The sequence below is a fragment of the Daphnia magna genome, linkage group LG1, assembly GCF_020631705.1.
Source record: "Daphnia magna isolate NIES linkage group LG1, ASM2063170v1.1, whole genome shotgun sequence".
Lineage (NCBI taxonomy): Eukaryota > Metazoa > Arthropoda > Branchiopoda > Diplostraca > Daphniidae > Daphnia > Daphnia magna.
The window spans coordinates 2,430,047-2,446,123 of NC_059182.1; the positions used below are offsets into that span (position 1 = coordinate 2,430,047).

The following is a 16,077-nucleotide window of genomic DNA, read 5'->3' on the forward strand; positions in this document are numbered from 1 at the left end:
CCCGGGTGGGGGCTAAATATAACTGACGGGGAAAACTGGATTCTCTACAAAAAATTCGTTATTTCGAGACAAAACAGAAATGAGAAGGGTGTAAGTATTTGTACAAAACAAAGAAATATCGTTTATTTTGCTACACTATTGATATGAAAAGATCGTATGAGTTGTTTATCATTTTTCGTCAAAAGTTTAAAAAATCTGAAATTCTGGAAGCAAAAAAAAAGGGGGGTAAAATCAGTTCGCCTACTTGAGGATAGGTGGTGTTAGCTTCCAAGCCTGAAATCATGCCGCAACAACACAACAAAAAAATAAATACCTTTATATGAGGTTTTTGAATCATTTTGAATATATAGTCAGTACCTTTGATTTGCCTTTAATAATAAGGCATAGTTGGGTCATAATTGGTATTATTTCGACAGTAATACACGGAACTGGGTACATTAGTTGAAATGTAAATCATCGTGCCCATGTTCTCCATCCCAATGGCCATATATTTGATTGACTGATGGAGCGCTTTCCGCAATCGCTTTCCGGCAATCTTGATTTTCTAGAGAAATTCAACAGATATCAGGATTAACAAAGTCCCTTGATTAGAGAAAAATGATTACACTAGTTACATCACGTGGGATGTTTGGTGTGTTTTTCGATCTGCTAGTAATGAGCAGCGACTGAGACTCTTCGGAAGAACCACCAGCCCGGCGAAATAATTCTTTGAATTTACCCCGGAGCGAAAACCTTTTGTTTAACAGGTTTTCCGCTAAATCTTAATATGAAGAACAGATGTAAAAACGATAACAAAAATTCACGACCAGATGACTGTAATAAAATTTTTCGTTACTTACCACTGGTTCGGTAATTCGAATATTTATCCGATCGTTCCTGTTGATCGGGTTCACCATTATCCTCATCCTCTTGTTCGTGATTTCGTTTGAGACTCTTTGATGAGATATTGCGATTGACAGCCCAGGAAACAGTTGGACTAATCAATGCACTACCGAAGATATCCATAATATCCACAAATTATTTGACTTTTGAGCAACACAGAGGAATTCACGTCGTCGATTCCGAATGAAATATGGAGAAAAGTGCAAGTAAGTGCGTCTATATACCAACATCGACTACTACACCAAGCTTGACAGAGGGCGCATACTATTTGCTTTTACTTTCTTTTCCCCCATAAAACTGTTGAAAGAGGGGAGAAACGAATTAGATTGGTGCAAGGTCGTAGGAGGTCAAATGACTGATTACTACCCCCAGATAACACATGTAGGCCTTGGGAACACATAAGACAAAGTGGCCATCTACGACCACTGTGTTTACTAACCCCTAAAAGGGCGGTTCCCATCGGTATTGTTATGCTACCGCACGTAGTCCGACGATTCAACAAGGATGGGGAATGTTTTTAGAATAGGAAAAAACTTGAACTTTGTACCTAAATCACAACTACTGACATGGAGTCGAGCAATCCCTGAGACAGCTCGTATCACTTTCTTATCATTTTCGTTTGAACTTCATTTTATAATATTGAAAGCTTCAGTCAGGCTAGGACATCCACATCTAATACAGAAGCCACAAGGATTTAGTTCGTTACCAACAGGCTAAGCGGAACAGAACAAAATTTGGCGCTTTAATGAGCTAGAAAAAGCGTTTCTTATTGTGTACGCTAGATGGTGTTTGTTTTACAGAAAGGTAGTTGGTAGCTCTTAAATGATCTGAAGGATTGTCCTCGAATTAAGATGACTTAGTTCGCTTCCTAGAAAACTCGCATCACCTGCTGCTTGAGTACATACTTTCAGGTAATGTTGAGCCTCTGAAGTGAGGTCAGGAAGGTCAGGTTTTTTCCTCAGAGTATTCGACGACTTTGAGAGCTTGGGGTTGAAAAGAAGACGTCCTTACCTTTCTATTTGTGACTAAAATTATGGCCGTATCCTTCGAAACAAGTGCATCTCGATAAGGCGATAGAAAACAAGGGAAAATCCACAAAGATTCCGGTTCTCCTGAAGGTGTAAAAAATCCTAAAATGTATTCGTCGTTTGACTGTTGCCAAGAAATAACTGCTTACCAATTAGTAATGAACTTTGTTCACAACCCGTGTCCTACTATCATCAATTCACGTATATCATAATAAAGAACAAAAAACTAATTTGGTGTAAAATTATACCTCTTAAACGTCAAAACCACGAGAGAATCCATTTACATGTTGATTAACACAAGATTTACTGCTTTTCGTGTGGCGGGTCTTGAAAAGCCCATGGCCACAAAATACATTGTTTGTCTATGTGCAGAGTGTAAAACTAACTTAGTTACTCTTTTAATTTAGCATTCAGTTTTCTTGTTAGTCACTGGCATTGAAATGAAAAACCAGGTCTGGTACTCCAGCCGCAGCTGCGTCGAATGCATTGAGCATTTAGAGTATGACACGCATGGATGTCGAAATAGTGATTCACTCACGTGACGATACGCATTAGGTACATAGCCACGTACACTGTTACGCAGCTTGAAAGTCCCTGTGCCAACTGCCAATATCTGTGGTATCCGACAACATGTTGAATTTGAGGCAAAGAACTTGTTGCAACTCAAAAGTCTGTACGATTTGTGACATTGTCGAAAGAAAAAATGGCCGTTGATCGTTGTCACCTGCTTACGTGTTTCCTTAGCCTTCCTCTTGAAACAGAAATGTTGGCAGTCATTTAGAGTTGCCACATTGCATTTGCATAAAAATTCATACTACCTGTGTGACTTATACAACCATCTCAGATTCAAATTCCAAATTTGGAATCAAAGAAAACGACCAAAACGCGTCATGCGGAAGACTGACAAAATTAAATATCGTCTGCCATTCCTTTCAGGACGCATGGATACCTGACAAAAAGCACAATGTAGCATATTAGGAATGAGTCGGATGAGAACTAAGGTTGATAGAAAAAGATCACATATCTTCGTCTCAACAGTAAATAGTAGACAGAAAGATTCAGAAAAGTTCGAATTGTCTAAATTTATTGGCACGAACAACGTTCTGCCAATTTTCAAGGACACGCTGCCAGGTCTGCATTACCGGCTATAAGCTGATCAGGATGTTTTGGTATCAGTGTAAATACATCTATATTTATCTCGTGGATGCAAGGCAAACAGGATACAACAGGCAAACGCGTGTTCCTCACTAATTTGGAGGTCTGTGTCGATACTGACTTGCTGCTCGCAAACCTCACAAAATCAAGGGGCGAAATCGACAAGCGAGATTGCCAAATGGTGTGTATTACGGAATTTATCGAGATTTAACAGGATAACTTTCATTAAGTTTAATTTTCCTAAAAATGGTTAATTCCATTGTCTTATTGCACTGTACGTCAAACAATAACGTTTTTGAGAAAAACGAAAATTAAGTTTGGCCGCCAGCCAGAGTTTGTCTTCACGGTCACTAGATAGCGTATGTACCTGTGGTGTACCCGCCAGAAAACAAAATTACGAAGAAAAAAACCTTGTGAAACGATTGACACAATCAGGATGGTTACAGTCAGGATGGTTCTGTCCACGAAAGAATAATTGCCTGTGCCTTATCACGGGTTTGTCTTTTTACGATTTTGCACAGGAAATGTCAGGAACACTCCCAACTTTGGCCTGGGACGAAAAACGACGACTTTTCAAAAAGAAAGAAAGAAGACTATCAAACAAGTGTTGTCCTCATCACAATCTCTTTGACTCTGCACACGATAATTTCGAACATATATAGTACCTACCATAGTTTGTCTTCAATAACTCCACTGTAAGAAACGTTAGACAACAAAGAAGTTTGTTTTATTGAATTGTATTAAAATTTGTTCCCTTTTTCCTTACTCTCGACGACATATATAAAATCATTCGATTGATTCCGAAATATACATTTACACGATAAAAAATTTTCAACAAGGAACCAAATGGCATTAAAAGTGGAATCCTCGTTCGAAAAAGGCACGAATCAAGCGAAGGTAAAAAGAATGTCGTCATTTGTGTGTGTGGTTTTCCATGGAAATAGGGAAGACATTAAAAAAAAACGAAACGTACAATTCACAAGGCGTTTCAAAGTTAAGGCATAATTCACAGCGTTTTTAGACAATCAAGCTGACAGGGACGATCAAATCCTGACAGAGTTTGATCGGTGGTGCAATGGGTTTAGGGGAAATTTAGGAAGGTATTCTGTATTCTGTACACCACTTTGATGAGAAACTGCATACCATTATCATTGAATTAGCAGACACACGTACGTGACTCTTCAGTGTACAATCCAGGCTGATTGAAGATTTTTATGATGGCTATTCCAAAGTAATTGGCACCTTTTTTCAGCAACCATTCGATACGTTGGCCAGCTTTTCTCACAATCTAAGCAAAATCACCAAAACGAACAATTAAAAATAAAACTTTGCTGCAGATCTTTTCTATCGCCGTGTTGCTCTCACAAGCAGAACTTAAGTAGGCCACACAACTGAGGCCATACAACAGAGACCCACACACGACGTACGTGACACCTTTAGACTAGAAAATGGCTACCACCTCTAAACAAACGCATGCCGGTTGTGACTGCCAAGAATTTTAAAACATGTCACGTTAAAATTTGCAACGGTAATTTAACAACCGGTCACGAAGTTAACTTTTGACATTTAAAACATTCGTGTTGTTTGTTACCTTATGGGAATGCATTGTTTCTAACAAACTTCAGAACAGCAGCGAGTAAAAAGACTCGACTGAAAAGCAGTCGGATGTTGAATAAAGCTCAAGTTTGTTGTTGCCTCTGCTAAGAAAACTTTGCTTCCCAGAGATTGCTTGCTTTCTCAATGTGACTCGAGTGTGAACGACAAACGTACATGTTGTTCAACTCGTGAGCGTGCACAACGGTGGATTTTTTTAGTAATAAAAGGGAGAAGAAAAAAAAAAAAAAAAAAGAAAGGGCAAAGAATAGCTTAAGGGCGCCCTATGTTTTGAAGGGCAAATGCTGCTCGATCCACACGTCTTGCTTTCGGATCACTTTCCAATGTCCTTCGGGCGGCGTAGTTCAGCAATCACCGAATGTTTTGTTCCGACTCGATTGAATCAAAGACGTTTGATAGATGAATCTGACGTACCTTCAACGATATCTTCCTCTTTTTAGTTTTAGTTTTCAATTTTTTCGCGTTTTCACTAGGCGGATCTGATTGCTCAAATGCATCCCAAGCTGGTGGTTGTCGTGTAGATGTTGAACGCTGAGTTTTATCTGTTTTTTTAACTTTTTTAGAATTTTTACATGCCGACTTTTTGGAACGAATGGAAAATTTTGGCCGGCTAGAAGTTGTGCGAACAGATGTCCGGATCAATTGTTGGCCATCGTCGCGACTAGTGAAAGGCGGACGTTGCAAAATCGTGACAGGAGGAATTATTGCCTTCATTTTGGTAGCCATTACAACACGGGCGCTTCTTCTTCCTGGTGGAAGAAAAATTTATTGCAGTCTTCACTCTTCACCAAGGTTGGACCACTGTGATCTGTTATCTTCCCTTTTAAGAAAACACAGATGGAAATCCTGAAAGGATGAGACCGTTTTAACCAGGTCCCTGGATCAAACTCAAGTTGCGAGATTTTTAGACAACTGCAAGCAATGAAATCGGGGCCCACGATCTACGCAGTTTGGTTTTGTTGAAGGTTGCTCCAGGTAAACCGGCTCTACCCCAGGCGAATGGTGAAACCCCGCCCCACGCAGCAACTGGAAAGTGGAAAGAAACTAAGAAAACAATTGCGACCACCTGACGTTCTAGCTAAACCTTAACTGTAGGTTGACTTGCCGATATTTGGATTGTGGGAACGTCAACTAGTTTCAGCCGATTGAAATGAGGCCATCAATTTTAATACATCATCTGTTGATAACCTGTTGGCTAATTGTCTATTCCCATATCGTTCACCTTTTGTATTATTCGTCCTAAAAGAAAAAAAACCAAACGTGACATAATGTATAAGTTAGTTCTAGCAAATCAATCTATACAACATTACTCCATCTGTTGAGGTAAAAAAGATGCTCTTTTGCTTCAACGCGGTTGACCGAAAATAACGGATCGACAATAGACTGCACACTGCAGGAATGTATATCAAGAAATCACGAAATAGAAGAAAAAATAAAGGGAGGATGGGAAAGGAAAATAAACCCCTAAATCGGGTTTTATAATTAAAAAAAAAAAAAAAAAAAAAAAAAAAAAAAAAAAAAAAAAAAAAAAAAAAAAAAAAAAAAATGTATAAACTGTGCTGAAAGGGCAAAACACGACAAATGATCAGACCGGTGAAACAAATAAAATTGTTAAGAATGAGAAAATGTGTCATTATCTTATCTCGCAGATGAATTAACGACAACATTGCTCCATTTTCATTGGGCTTCGGAAGTAATTTTTTCAGAAGAAATACACAGACCATGAAAATGAACCGGGTTAACGGTAGACTTGTCCGAGAATACGGAATACCCCTATGTTTAATCTTCATAAGATATGATCACTAAAAACCAATAAAACGCAGAAAATAATTTAAATGAAATGGGTGAAGTGAGTTTAACATCTTGTACAGGATAACAACACAAAAAAAAATACAGAGACGAACGATCATCAAGACATCAATCTAACGATTCGAATGGGTTTAAAGGAATTTTTAAATGAGAATGTATATAGTTCACTCCAGAGAACTGAGCATCAAAAGTTGCTTCAATACCTTTGTTTGACTTGTTTCTCTGATTTCTCCTGCTAGAAACATTTCATCAACTACGCTGTAGACCTATAGAACAAAAGAATAATACATCATTTGTGATATTTAAATTTTCCAGGAAGCATTGTAGATGTACCTTGTAGAAATTAAAGACCAGGTCCAGTTCACACACATTGTGAAAATATTCATTCAACACCTCAACGAAGTTGTGGATGGCTTCAAGGTAACACAAATTATTATCATTGATATCCACACAAATGCAAAAATAAAGACCAGCATATCGTCTGTATATGATTTTGAAATTGCGAAACTGAAATAGAGACCACGGTATTAATATAGGCATTGATCAGCCAAGTAATAGAATTTACCTCAACAAAGTTAGTGTGTTTAGCATCTCGGACCGTGACTACGGCATGCACTTCTTCTATAAGTTTTTGTTTTTCATCGTCGTCAAAGTTCATGTACCATTTTGCCAATCTTGTCTTTCCAGCACGATTTTGGATAAGGATAAAACGAATCTGGGATTGTGGTTAAATTTAAACTTTAATAATTTTGAATATGTTTAATTTTAATGTAAAATGCGTACCATGTCGCTAATTCTTTGTAATTTGAAAGAAGGCGACAAAAAGATATCGGGAAAAATGCCGTCAAATGAAACACCCACCACAGCTGAGAACACCGACAAAAGCCACCTAACGGCGTGAATTGCGAATTCTTCATCAATATCGTGCCTTCTCGACCTGGCAACACTGACTGTAGAACCCACTAAAATGGCTGCCTCAACGAAATTCGGAGTGCTCGTGAGTAAAATCCATTTTAATTACTAAAATATAGAAATAACAATAGTAAGAAAACCAATTTTGTATTCTAGCTAATGGACCCTTCTTTTATCGAATACTTAAGTTTATTAACGTAGAATTTCATTTTGCTAACGAAAGCGGCTGGTTGCTGGCGACCATAGTCGGTTGTTTTCGAAGATTGTTACATATTACACTTGTATTTCTCGAGCAATTGATTCGAGACAATAACTCTTCTTTGTATCCCTAGGCTCGCAACTTCAGCACCAGTTCATCATCTCAGCAGTTGGTGAAGGTAAACCGTTTGAATATGGTGAAAGGTACATTGTAACCTAATTGCAAGGTTTCTTTAGGCTCCAGTCCAAGTTTTTGGGTTATATGGTCGCTATGCCTCAGCCCTTTACTCTGCTGCCTCCAAACAGAAATCTTTGGATAAAGTAGAGAAGGAGTTGAAAGACTTCCAAGCTACCATTGCAAAAGATTCCCGTCTTGGGGAATTCATTTCTAATCCTACCTTGAAGCGATCATTGAAGAAAGATGCTCTTGGTTCAGTTGCCAAGAAATTGAACATGAGTTCAATCACTGGAAACTTTCTCCGTAAGTGTGCAGTCATGATCTCCCTCCTTCATGCTTTTTTTTAAATATTGTTTATAAATTTTAGAACTTCTTGCCGAAAATGGAAGGCTTTCCAAGCTGGATGTTGTGACTAATCATTTTCTTACTATGATGGCTGCTTTCAGAGGTGAAGTTACATGTGAGATCACCTCAGCCAAGGTATATCCAACTCAGAATGCTACTGTAGTGTATCGATTGATAAGCGTTTTTGTGTTTCCAGGCTTTGGATGCTGCCACGTTGAAGGAAGTCACTGCCGCGCTTTCTGGATTCCTTCAAAAAGGACAGAGTCTTAACGTTACAACCAAGGTAGATCCTTCCATCGTCGGCGGACTTGTAGTTTCTATTGGAGATCGTTACATCGACATGAGTTTGTCCTCCAAAATCGATCGTTATACCACTCTTCTTAAGCAACCCGTCTAAACGTTTCTAATTGGTTGTGAGATAGTGGGAGAAATTATGTACATCAAATGGCAAAATTATGCTGTAGTGGATTATAAAAATAAAATCCATATGACGGGTTTCTCGTTGTATGCACACAAAAAAAACATGTCAATTATTAAATCAAATACCACATTCAGCTAAAGAAAGTAAATTATGAACATTATATCTGGTTGAACTATTCGGTTCTTCATGATTCATAAGTTCTCGCATGTAGCTGTGTCTTCTTTCCCAGTTGCGAGTTAATTCTATTGGGATCGACTGATGATTGTGTTTTTGAACTTTCAACGACTGCCAAATGATCCTTAAGATCGGGAAGTTTGCTTACGAAACGGGACGAAACTTCAACCAGCTGGCGCATCAGTTTAACGGTCAACATTCCAGGAGGCGTCACAAACCGGACAGATTTCATATCCTTGTCCTGGGCTGCGTGAATCAGTTTTCTGGATTCGTGAATATGCGAGGCGACAGCGCAGAGAACTCGAGCATATTTGTTGAATGTGTCAAAGTTTGGTTCAGCTTTATAGATTAAATGCCATAAACTGACCAAAAGCTGCATCAGCTCGCACATGATCCAGGGGGGAATCACGTGATGTTGCATTGGAAGTTGATCCCAAATGGGTTTTCTACTATTGGCTCTAGCCGGCTGCGTCTTATTGCCGTTAGTAGGTTTGCCAGATGTGGAAATTCTTTTACTTTCACCTTCGTCTTCTGCTTCCATCATGGCTACTTCCTCTTCAAGTTTTGTCATCGCTTCCCTGTCATCCTTCTCCTTCGATGTCCTTTTCTTCTGCATGTGACTGTAGAGAGTGTCCCACATTGTCGCAACCACCGACACCATTAAAGCAGGTTCGTCCGCAACGGTATCGGTTAGCAAGAGGCTGTCCAGCCACATAATTAAGCCGCGGTGCTGGATCAAGTCGTAGGCAATGATCGAGTTTTGAAGAGACGATTGAACGATTTCCAATATGAGCCGCTGTATAATAAATAAATAAACATCGAGTCAGTTAAATATTTCAAAATAAAGTAAAAGGTAATATAACCTTTTCAGATTTATCGGTCAACAGATTCGACGGCTGTAGAGAAAGAAGGATTCGGAAAACTCTTCTTCTGGCGCAAACCAAATAGTCCTGTCGACTCTTGATGCCATCACGCAGAAGATTAAAAAGGAAGCTTCTCTGAATCGCTCTCTGTTCGGGAAGTTCAGTATTATGAAGCATGACGAAAAATTCGGGAACCTGCGTCACATCCATGGCAGATTTTACCTTAAAAATAAAAACAAAAACCAAATAAATAATAACAAAACAAAAAATAAATTATATAATAGTAAGATCAAATGAGGCAAAATAAAAAAATAAAAGGATTTGTAACTAAAGAAATTCTACCAGCAGAAAGTTGTTGACTGCACGGTACATAGGGTGAGACGGATCGCGAATGATGGCTGCAGCTTTGGCAAGAAACAGTGCAATAATATTGGGGAGTTTAGGAGGCAACTGGCGAGCACCATTGAATCGCTCTCTGAAGTAATCGGCAGCGCCATATCGGACGCAATTGATCAGATGAATCCACAAACAACGTTCCGGCCAAGCGGTCGCACTCTGAAACTGGTCATGAAGACGGCTCAAACCGAGCCAACCGAGCGATCTCATCTACAAACAAAACGATGGATGTAAGTAACGCGATAAAACCACAGATTTGAACGGAACTTATACATCGCTGCATGGGACTGCTAAGCGTAGCGAAAAGTAATGATATGGCTCCCGATTGCGAGAACCTGCCACATTGAACTTCATACTGTGAAGAGAGAATGTGAACTAATGACAAAAGGGTGAAACGCGGATCGTAGTCTTCGCTTTCTCGAGTGATTTCCATGCCATTGAGCCTGAGTTCGATGGGGAAATTATAGGCGGTGTGCAGTAGCTTTTTGCTATTCAATAAGGATAGCACTTCAGCAGCTTCCGGCAATTTAGCAATCCGGGTAGCTACACCTCTTTGAATTGAATAATGGGCAGCGGCCGCTGGTCCCCATAGATACGGCCTGAGTTGTAAATAAACAAAAAACATAAATTAGCCCATTTGAAAACTAGCGCTTCAAATTCCTACTTGAAAGGCGACAGTACAACGCCATTTTTCTCGTAGGTACGCAGCAATCCTAAAATGAGTTGATCCGAAGTCGACCTGGTTGCGTGATAAGACGACAACAGCAATGGAATTTGACTGCCTTGACAAATTTTTGGATTCACTCGAATCAGTACGGTCAAGAGCTGCAAAACTGCTTTCTTTTGTTCCGTGTACGTCTCCCTTTCGTCCATTATAACAGTCATAAATTCCGAATGGCTGATAACCATCTCATGGACCTGCATTCGAAATTCAGAAAATGTTAAAGATCAACTGATGATGTTTTACTTGAATAAAGTACCTTCTGTGATGCTGTCGCCACTTCTTCTCCTTGGCCGGCCAAAAGTAGATGCCAAACGTTGGTCATGAGTCGCAGGGCCAAAGGTGGTAGAGGTGATTCACTAATAGTGAGAGCACGAAGACCGATACGCAGCGTATACTTGAGGAATTTACTCCAAACAGCATCTTCAACAATGGATTTGGCCAAGGTAGGGAGATCAGCTTGTGTCTGTTTGGATAGCCAATCGAATTCTTGGGTGAGCTGCTCCACTTCACTTGGTTCCGGATTCTCGGATTTGAACTGACGAACAGTTGAATGGAGACACAATTTGGCATGAAGATCATAATGGGTGCCATGCCGGCCGGCTTCAACAAACTGGGAACAACTGAAACCTTTTTTGGTACATGACAATAGTTGTGTGGCCAATTCATGGCAGTCTTCCACAGTCCAGCGTTTCGGTATTAGAACGCTGAGAAATTCCGTTAATTTGGGGATTTCATCACATACTTTAAGGAAATCAGAGCGATTGACCAAAAGCTGCTTCAATACTGGAGACATGTATCGATGGATCATATCCAAAACTTTGTCGTCGGCTGCTGCATTAGCGAGATAAGCCGGAATGATTTGCAACCTCCAGTTGATATCCTTTAAACGTTTTTTGTGTCCCAGACACCACTGACCGAATGCAGTGCACAACTGGCTCGATGACGTAACCAAAAGAAGGCCGAAGGATGTGTAATCCCACTTGGATTTGAGGCAAGCGTTTAAAACAGCCGTGAAGTCGTCGATCGCATCGAGAAATTCTGGGCAGACGCTGACAACATCGTAGATGCCCTTCTTCAAAATTGGAGTGGCATCGAAGGAAACAAAAAGCTGAAGAGCTTGTGAAAAAACTGACCAGGAGATCCGCTGCATTACACCTTCTAGTCGCAGTCTACCAGCTAACTGAAGAAACACATTCAGGTAACGCAGGCAAACGTCGTCGGCCGTGGACGTTAACCGGTTAACAAGCGATTGAATTTGAGGCTCAATTTCGTTAATCTTTAATTCAGACAATGAGAGCAGTAGCTTGTCTTCGTCAATCTCTTCAAGGGAACCTTCGCCTTGGATAACAGAGGCGATCGAATCGTTCAGTTTACGTTGGTAGAGCTGATCCAAACGATGATCTTGGACAAGCTTCAACGAGTCTTGGACGAGTGAATTGAATTCCACGATGTACGAATCACGTGTGTTCATCAGATCGAACCATTCTAAAGTGCGAGAGTCTTCGAGCAATTTGACGTGAAGAGGATAGCCCGATCCATCGACTTCCCCGTCGACAAGGATGCGTAAGAGGCTTAAAATATTCAACTGATCCGACTTCCGCGAAGCAGATAATGAAAGGCAGGTAACACATTGATAGAAAGTTACTTCGACAATGTCTAATCGATTTCTCTTGGCAGCAATTTCGCTTTCCCATTCCGCTTTTAATGTAGTCCAATCCAATTCATTCGGAAAGCAGCAGTTATAGAGAATCACGGATGTGCGATCAAGCCCCATTGTCGATATGTCAGCCGGTCGCTTCTTCTTAGTCCACGATTTTAAGAAACTGTCCAGTGCAGGCCTCGAAGATAAGCTCTTGGGGGCGGCTTTTAACAAAACGTTTGCGAATGCTTTCAGGTCACCTTTTTGGCAAGGTACTAGATCGCACATCACCGCCGAGATATAACAGGCGATGGGTTCCTGATCACCGTCTATTTGGTTAATGCATTTCCAGGCCGCCAGGACAAGTTGACTGCATGGCTGTTCTTGTATTACGGTCTTCAGAGCACCGAAAATGGATTCATACTCTTCATTATACGATTCGGATGACGTCAAGAAGGATGAAAAGACTTCAGCGAAGAATTCAGTAGCTTCAGGATGCCTTTCTAGTGACGATGTCCAGATATTTAACTCGGCTGAGGACAGGTGTAGATGTGGCAGCTCTGGTTGATTGGCAAGTTTGAGCAGCAGTGAGCCAACACACAATCGTAATTCGGGCCTGATATTCTTTTTCAGGCATGATGATAGTTGGGAAACCAAACATGTTTGCTGGTCTTCACTCATTTTTGGAAGATGTGATAACGATGAGATAAGGGTAAAAATAGCCAATTTCAGGTTCTGCAAAAGATCTTCTTTAATAGAAAAATCGTTGTCACACTCCATTACAGCTGCAACCATTTCCGTTGCGGGGAAATTGATTTGTTCCTGAAAATAAAATCGTCTTTAATTGAAAAAAAATCATACACTAGAAATATCTATAGACAATATTACCTCTTCTGGTATCCATCCGAATTTTGCATAGTTCACCAATAGATCTAAAAGAACTAGCCAACATTTCCCGTACCACACCTGCTTTTTGAAGGTGGGCATTTCACGGCAAATTACAATCAATTTTGATGCCTGCGGTACTTGCCACGAGATTTTCTCTATAAAGGAAGAAGGTGATATTATTAGGCACAATCAAAGCTAGAAAAATGAAAGGTTCCATTTACTCTTAAAGGCTGAAAAGATGTCCTTCTTTTCAGTTTCCGAATACATGTTTGCTTTAGGGTGTTTCATTAAAATGTTTTGGAATTCGTTGACTTTGGCAAATATGACCTGAAGAATCTCGCCGACGTTCAATCTGATGCCGGAATGATCCATGAGCAAACCTTTCGTGAAAAAGTTTCGCGGAAGCGAGAGGGGACCAACCAACGTGGCTGCACGCAGCATCTGTTGAGCTACAGTGTGTTTTTCTTTTGGATTGAAGACCATTGTCAACTTTTGGGTTTCAATGATTTCCTTTATGATGCAACACAGCTTCAGCCAGGGAACTGACATTCGTATCATGTCAATTTCTGGTGCCAAACTTCGAAAATAGCAATCCAACAAATCTGGACATTTTTCTATTGTCTTGACGACAAGCTGCGACTGGATTTCGACAATACGCGGGGAAGTTCCACCCCAGAAGTTGAACAAATTCTATAAAAAATGATAAATAAAGAAATAAAAAGGTGCGCGTGCTGTAAAAAGTAGCAGATGAAATGGCATACCTGTAACATTTCAAGGAATCAGGTTGTTCTTCGTGTTGGAATCAACACCGAGACTGTAATCAGGAAAAGCAATTCCGAATTTGTGTGACGTCGTAAGTGAAAGCAAGAGACTTTGAAGAAGTTCTGCAATCGTAACTTTGTCCTCCTCCAAAGCTTCATCGAGAGGAGGCTCTTCAGCGGTGTCTTCCTTACCAAATCTTTTTGGCTTTTGAGGTCCGATCCAATGGAAAAGACGCATCAACTGTACTAGATTGCTCGATTTGAAAATGTGAAATTTAAGCGTTTTGCTGAGCATCGGGTTCATGACAACTTTGTCGCGGAGAGCTTCTAGAAAAAGCTGTACGACACCGATGGTGTCAGTACGCAAATGGAAAAAGACGGGCCAGAGAATAGCTGGATTTTCGCTGATCGTACGCAATAGCATTGAATCTTCTTCCAACAAGAAAGATGTGATGAACATGACAAAGGTGGAGCGCACGTCTGGCAAATCATGGAGCGATTTGCGTTGACTAGCCTCTACAAGGTTTTCGTGAGCGAAATCTACACGAGTGATCACTGCGCGGGCTGTCAGGTGACCGAGGGTAACCATTGTGGTAAGAAGCCTAAGCGCCGATTTAATTTGTGTGGCACTTGAAGAGGGTAACATTGTCCTGTAGATTGTATCCATGTTTGATTTGAGAATGCTGCTTGCTACATTCGCGCCCAAATCACGGTATTCGGTTAGGTCACTCGCCATTCTGTTTGTTTGCCAAATAACTTTGTTACAATGTCATAGCATAAGAATTTGGGTCTTTACCTTTGGAAGAGAATTTCAAGACTGTTAAAAACTAAGGCAACTTCATTTGTTTTCCATTTGGGCATGTCCAAGAGAGGCAGGAACTCCCTACCAGTACCACCATTCTGAAAGAAATCCTTGACAATATCAACAGCTCCATGTTCCCTGGATTTGAATGCTTCCGCTGCAGCAATGAAACTCTTGAGAGCTGCACATGAAAGTTCAATCAAACACTTGGATTTTGGATTTTTGACAAATTTATAATCATGCAATTAAGGTGGTATAATTTCTTGCCTTCAAATGGTTCTGGGCCTGCCAAACCCTCCATAAACGACCACGCTAAATCCCGTTTACGTTTCTTGACACCTGCTTTGGGAACATTTTGTCCGGACGTTTCCGGATTTTCCCTCTCCATTTCTGGTTCATTTTCTTCGTCCTCAACATCTGATGGATTTTTCCGTTTCTCAGGTGACAGCATGGTGAAAACACACTGAATATTTCTGGCACAAACTGTACAAAACTTATTCAAATGTCAACCACGTGCAAACGACGTGCGATGTAAAATTTGAGTTTTGTTTCCAAATATCGTCTGCTCAATCAGCCGACATTGGATTGCAGTGTTGCCACTTGCAGGCTGCGTAAAGACTTTCCTTCATCTATTTATTTGCTATTTTACTCCATTATTTTGAATTTTTGATCGAGAATTCGGCAGAAACGTGAAAAATCGAGAAAATTTGTTTTTCATTTAATATCTGACCGAAAAACACGATTAATGTTTATCGCCGATAGTGAGCTGTTTCATGTCGTTCTTGCAGAGCTTTTTACTTACACTTGCTCGATTACGTAATACATAGATATATCATTAATTTTAATTAAGTATTTGAATTAGTGAAGTAAAAAAGGGCATGTTGCCGTGACCCCTAAGTCATCCGTTGATCTCTTCTACGTCTCATTATATTAATGAATTTTTCCATGTCAGGCCAAAAAGCTTCAAGCACATCTTCGTGATGTGACAACAACATATGGTGCGTTGCGTGCAGCTTGTATATTATGATCTTATCCTCTCTTCTAAAGAATCACCAAAATACCAAAGCATCTGGGCAATACAATCCCACAATAAAAACATGACTATATGCCGACATACGTACATAAAAATAAATTAAAAGTCGTCTGACGAAAGTGTATTTATCCAGATTACAGTTGCGTCAACAATGCTTTTAATAAATTCGGGTTCGAGTCGATGTTGATTCCATACTGATGTCGAAGCAAATAAAAGAAGGAGAACATTGAATTTTTATCAAAGATGAGTCAGTAA

The 16,077-nt window shown here is 40.1% G+C and overlaps 5 protein-coding genes across 5 annotated transcripts; 1 reads left to right on the top strand and 4 right to left on the bottom strand.

Moving 5' to 3' along the window:
* Window positions 1-95: 95 nt before the first annotated feature.
* On the bottom strand, window positions 96-3,210 carry LOC116936473. The gene is made up of 9 exons (XM_032943616.2): window positions 3,053-3,210; window positions 2,729-2,859; window positions 2,159-2,661; window positions 2,060-2,093; window positions 1,894-1,994; window positions 840-1,179; window positions 615-760; window positions 358-544; window positions 96-273 (listed from the first exon to the last, which is right to left on the bottom strand). Exons 6-8 carry the CDS (start codon window positions 1,003-1,005, stop codon window positions 371-373), a joined length of 486 nt encoding a protein of 161 aa, XP_032799507.1. The 5' UTR covers window positions 1,006-1,179; window positions 1,894-1,994; window positions 2,060-2,093; window positions 2,159-2,661; window positions 2,729-2,859; window positions 3,053-3,210; the 3' UTR covers window positions 96-273; window positions 358-370.
* Window positions 3,211-3,786: 576 nt separating this feature from the next.
* On the bottom strand, window positions 3,787-5,859 carry LOC116936475. The gene is made up of 2 exons (XM_032943619.2): window positions 5,094-5,859; window positions 3,787-4,353 (listed from the first exon to the last, which is right to left on the bottom strand). The coding sequence occupies exons 1-2, from the start codon at window positions 5,403-5,405 to the stop codon at window positions 4,222-4,224; spliced, it is 444 nt and encodes a 147-aa protein (XP_032799510.2). The 5' UTR covers window positions 5,406-5,859; the 3' UTR covers window positions 3,787-4,221.
* A 670-nt stretch (window positions 5,860-6,529) lies between these two features.
* Window positions 6,530-7,404, bottom strand: LOC116936476 (AP-2 complex subunit sigma). The gene is made up of 4 exons (XM_032943620.2): window positions 7,272-7,404; window positions 7,054-7,203; window positions 6,822-6,995; window positions 6,530-6,754 (listed from the first exon to the last, which is right to left on the bottom strand). The coding sequence occupies exons 1-4, from the start codon at window positions 7,272-7,274 to the stop codon at window positions 6,653-6,655; spliced, it is 429 nt and encodes a 142-aa protein (XP_032799511.1). The 5' UTR covers window positions 7,275-7,404; the 3' UTR covers window positions 6,530-6,652.
* Window positions 7,374-8,552, top strand: LOC116936472 (ATP synthase subunit O, mitochondrial). The gene is made up of 5 exons (XM_032943615.2): window positions 7,374-7,485; window positions 7,733-7,777; window positions 7,836-8,079; window positions 8,144-8,256; window positions 8,318-8,552. The coding sequence occupies exons 1-5, from the start codon at window positions 7,456-7,458 to the stop codon at window positions 8,516-8,518; spliced, it is 633 nt and encodes a 210-aa protein (XP_032799506.1). The 5' UTR covers window positions 7,374-7,455; the 3' UTR covers window positions 8,519-8,552.
* A 1,454-nt stretch (window positions 8,553-10,006) lies between these two features.
* LOC116936461 lies at window positions 10,007-14,969 on the bottom strand. Its single transcript, XM_032943600.2, has 8 exons — window positions 14,784-14,969; window positions 13,988-14,724; window positions 13,448-13,916; window positions 13,227-13,381; window positions 10,956-13,160; window positions 10,640-10,893; window positions 10,249-10,574; window positions 10,007-10,185 (listed from the first exon to the last, which is right to left on the bottom strand). Exons 2-8 carry the CDS (start codon window positions 13,994-13,996, stop codon window positions 10,145-10,147), a joined length of 3,459 nt encoding a protein of 1,152 aa, XP_032799491.2. The 5' UTR covers window positions 13,997-14,724; window positions 14,784-14,969; the 3' UTR covers window positions 10,007-10,144.
* Between the last annotated feature and the right edge of the window lie 1,108 nt (window positions 14,970-16,077).

Excerpts from the sequence above, each read along its gene's own strand:
- LOC116936461 (XM_032943600.2), bottom strand. Across the intron at positions 13,382-13,447 it reads CATCTTTTCAGCCTTTAAGA|AGAAAATCTCGTGGCAAGTA; the intron begins GTAAATGGAACC and ends CTTCCTTTATAG. Across the intron at positions 10,575-10,639 it reads GTTGTACTGTCGCCTTTCAA|GCCGTATCTATGGGGACCAG; the intron begins GTAGGAATTTGA and ends TTTACAACTCAG.
- LOC116936475 (XM_032943619.2), bottom strand. The coding sequence starts at position 5,405 with ATGGCTACCAAAATGAAGGCAATAATTCCTCCTGTCACGATTTTGCAA. Across the intron at positions 4,354-5,093 it reads AGAGGAAGATATCGTTGAAG|ATTGTGAGAAAAGCTGGCCA; the intron begins GTACGTCAGATT and ends GATTTTGCTTAG.
- LOC116936473 (XM_032943616.2), bottom strand. The coding sequence starts at position 1,005 with ATGGATATCTTCGGTAGTGCATTGATTAGTCCAACTGTTTCCTGGGCT. Across the intron at positions 761-839 it reads TTCGAATTACCGAACCAGTG|ATTTAGCGGAAAACCTGTTA; the intron begins GTAAGTAACGAA and ends CTTCATATTAAG. Across the intron at positions 545-614 it reads CACCAAACATCCCACGTGAT|AAAATCAAGATTGCCGGAAA; the intron begins GTAACTAGTGTA and ends GAATTTCTCTAG.
- LOC116936476 (XM_032943620.2), bottom strand. Across the intron at positions 6,996-7,053 it reads AACACACTAACTTTGTTGAG|TTTCGCAATTTCAAAATCAT; the intron begins GTAAATTCTATT and ends TCTCTATTTCAG. Across the intron at positions 6,755-6,821 it reads TGGTCTTTAATTTCTACAAG|GTCTACAGCGTAGTTGATGA; the intron begins GTACATCTACAA and ends TTTGTTCTATAG.
- LOC116936472 (XM_032943615.2), top strand. The coding sequence starts at position 7,456 with ATGGCTGCCTCAACGAAATTCGGAGTGCTC. Across the intron at positions 7,486-7,732 it reads CAACGAAATTCGGAGTGCTC|GCTCGCAACTTCAGCACCAG; the intron begins GTGAGTAAAATC and ends TTGTATCCCTAG. Across the intron at positions 8,257-8,317 it reads GTGAGATCACCTCAGCCAAG|GCTTTGGATGCTGCCACGTT; the intron begins GTATATCCAACT and ends TTGTGTTTCCAG.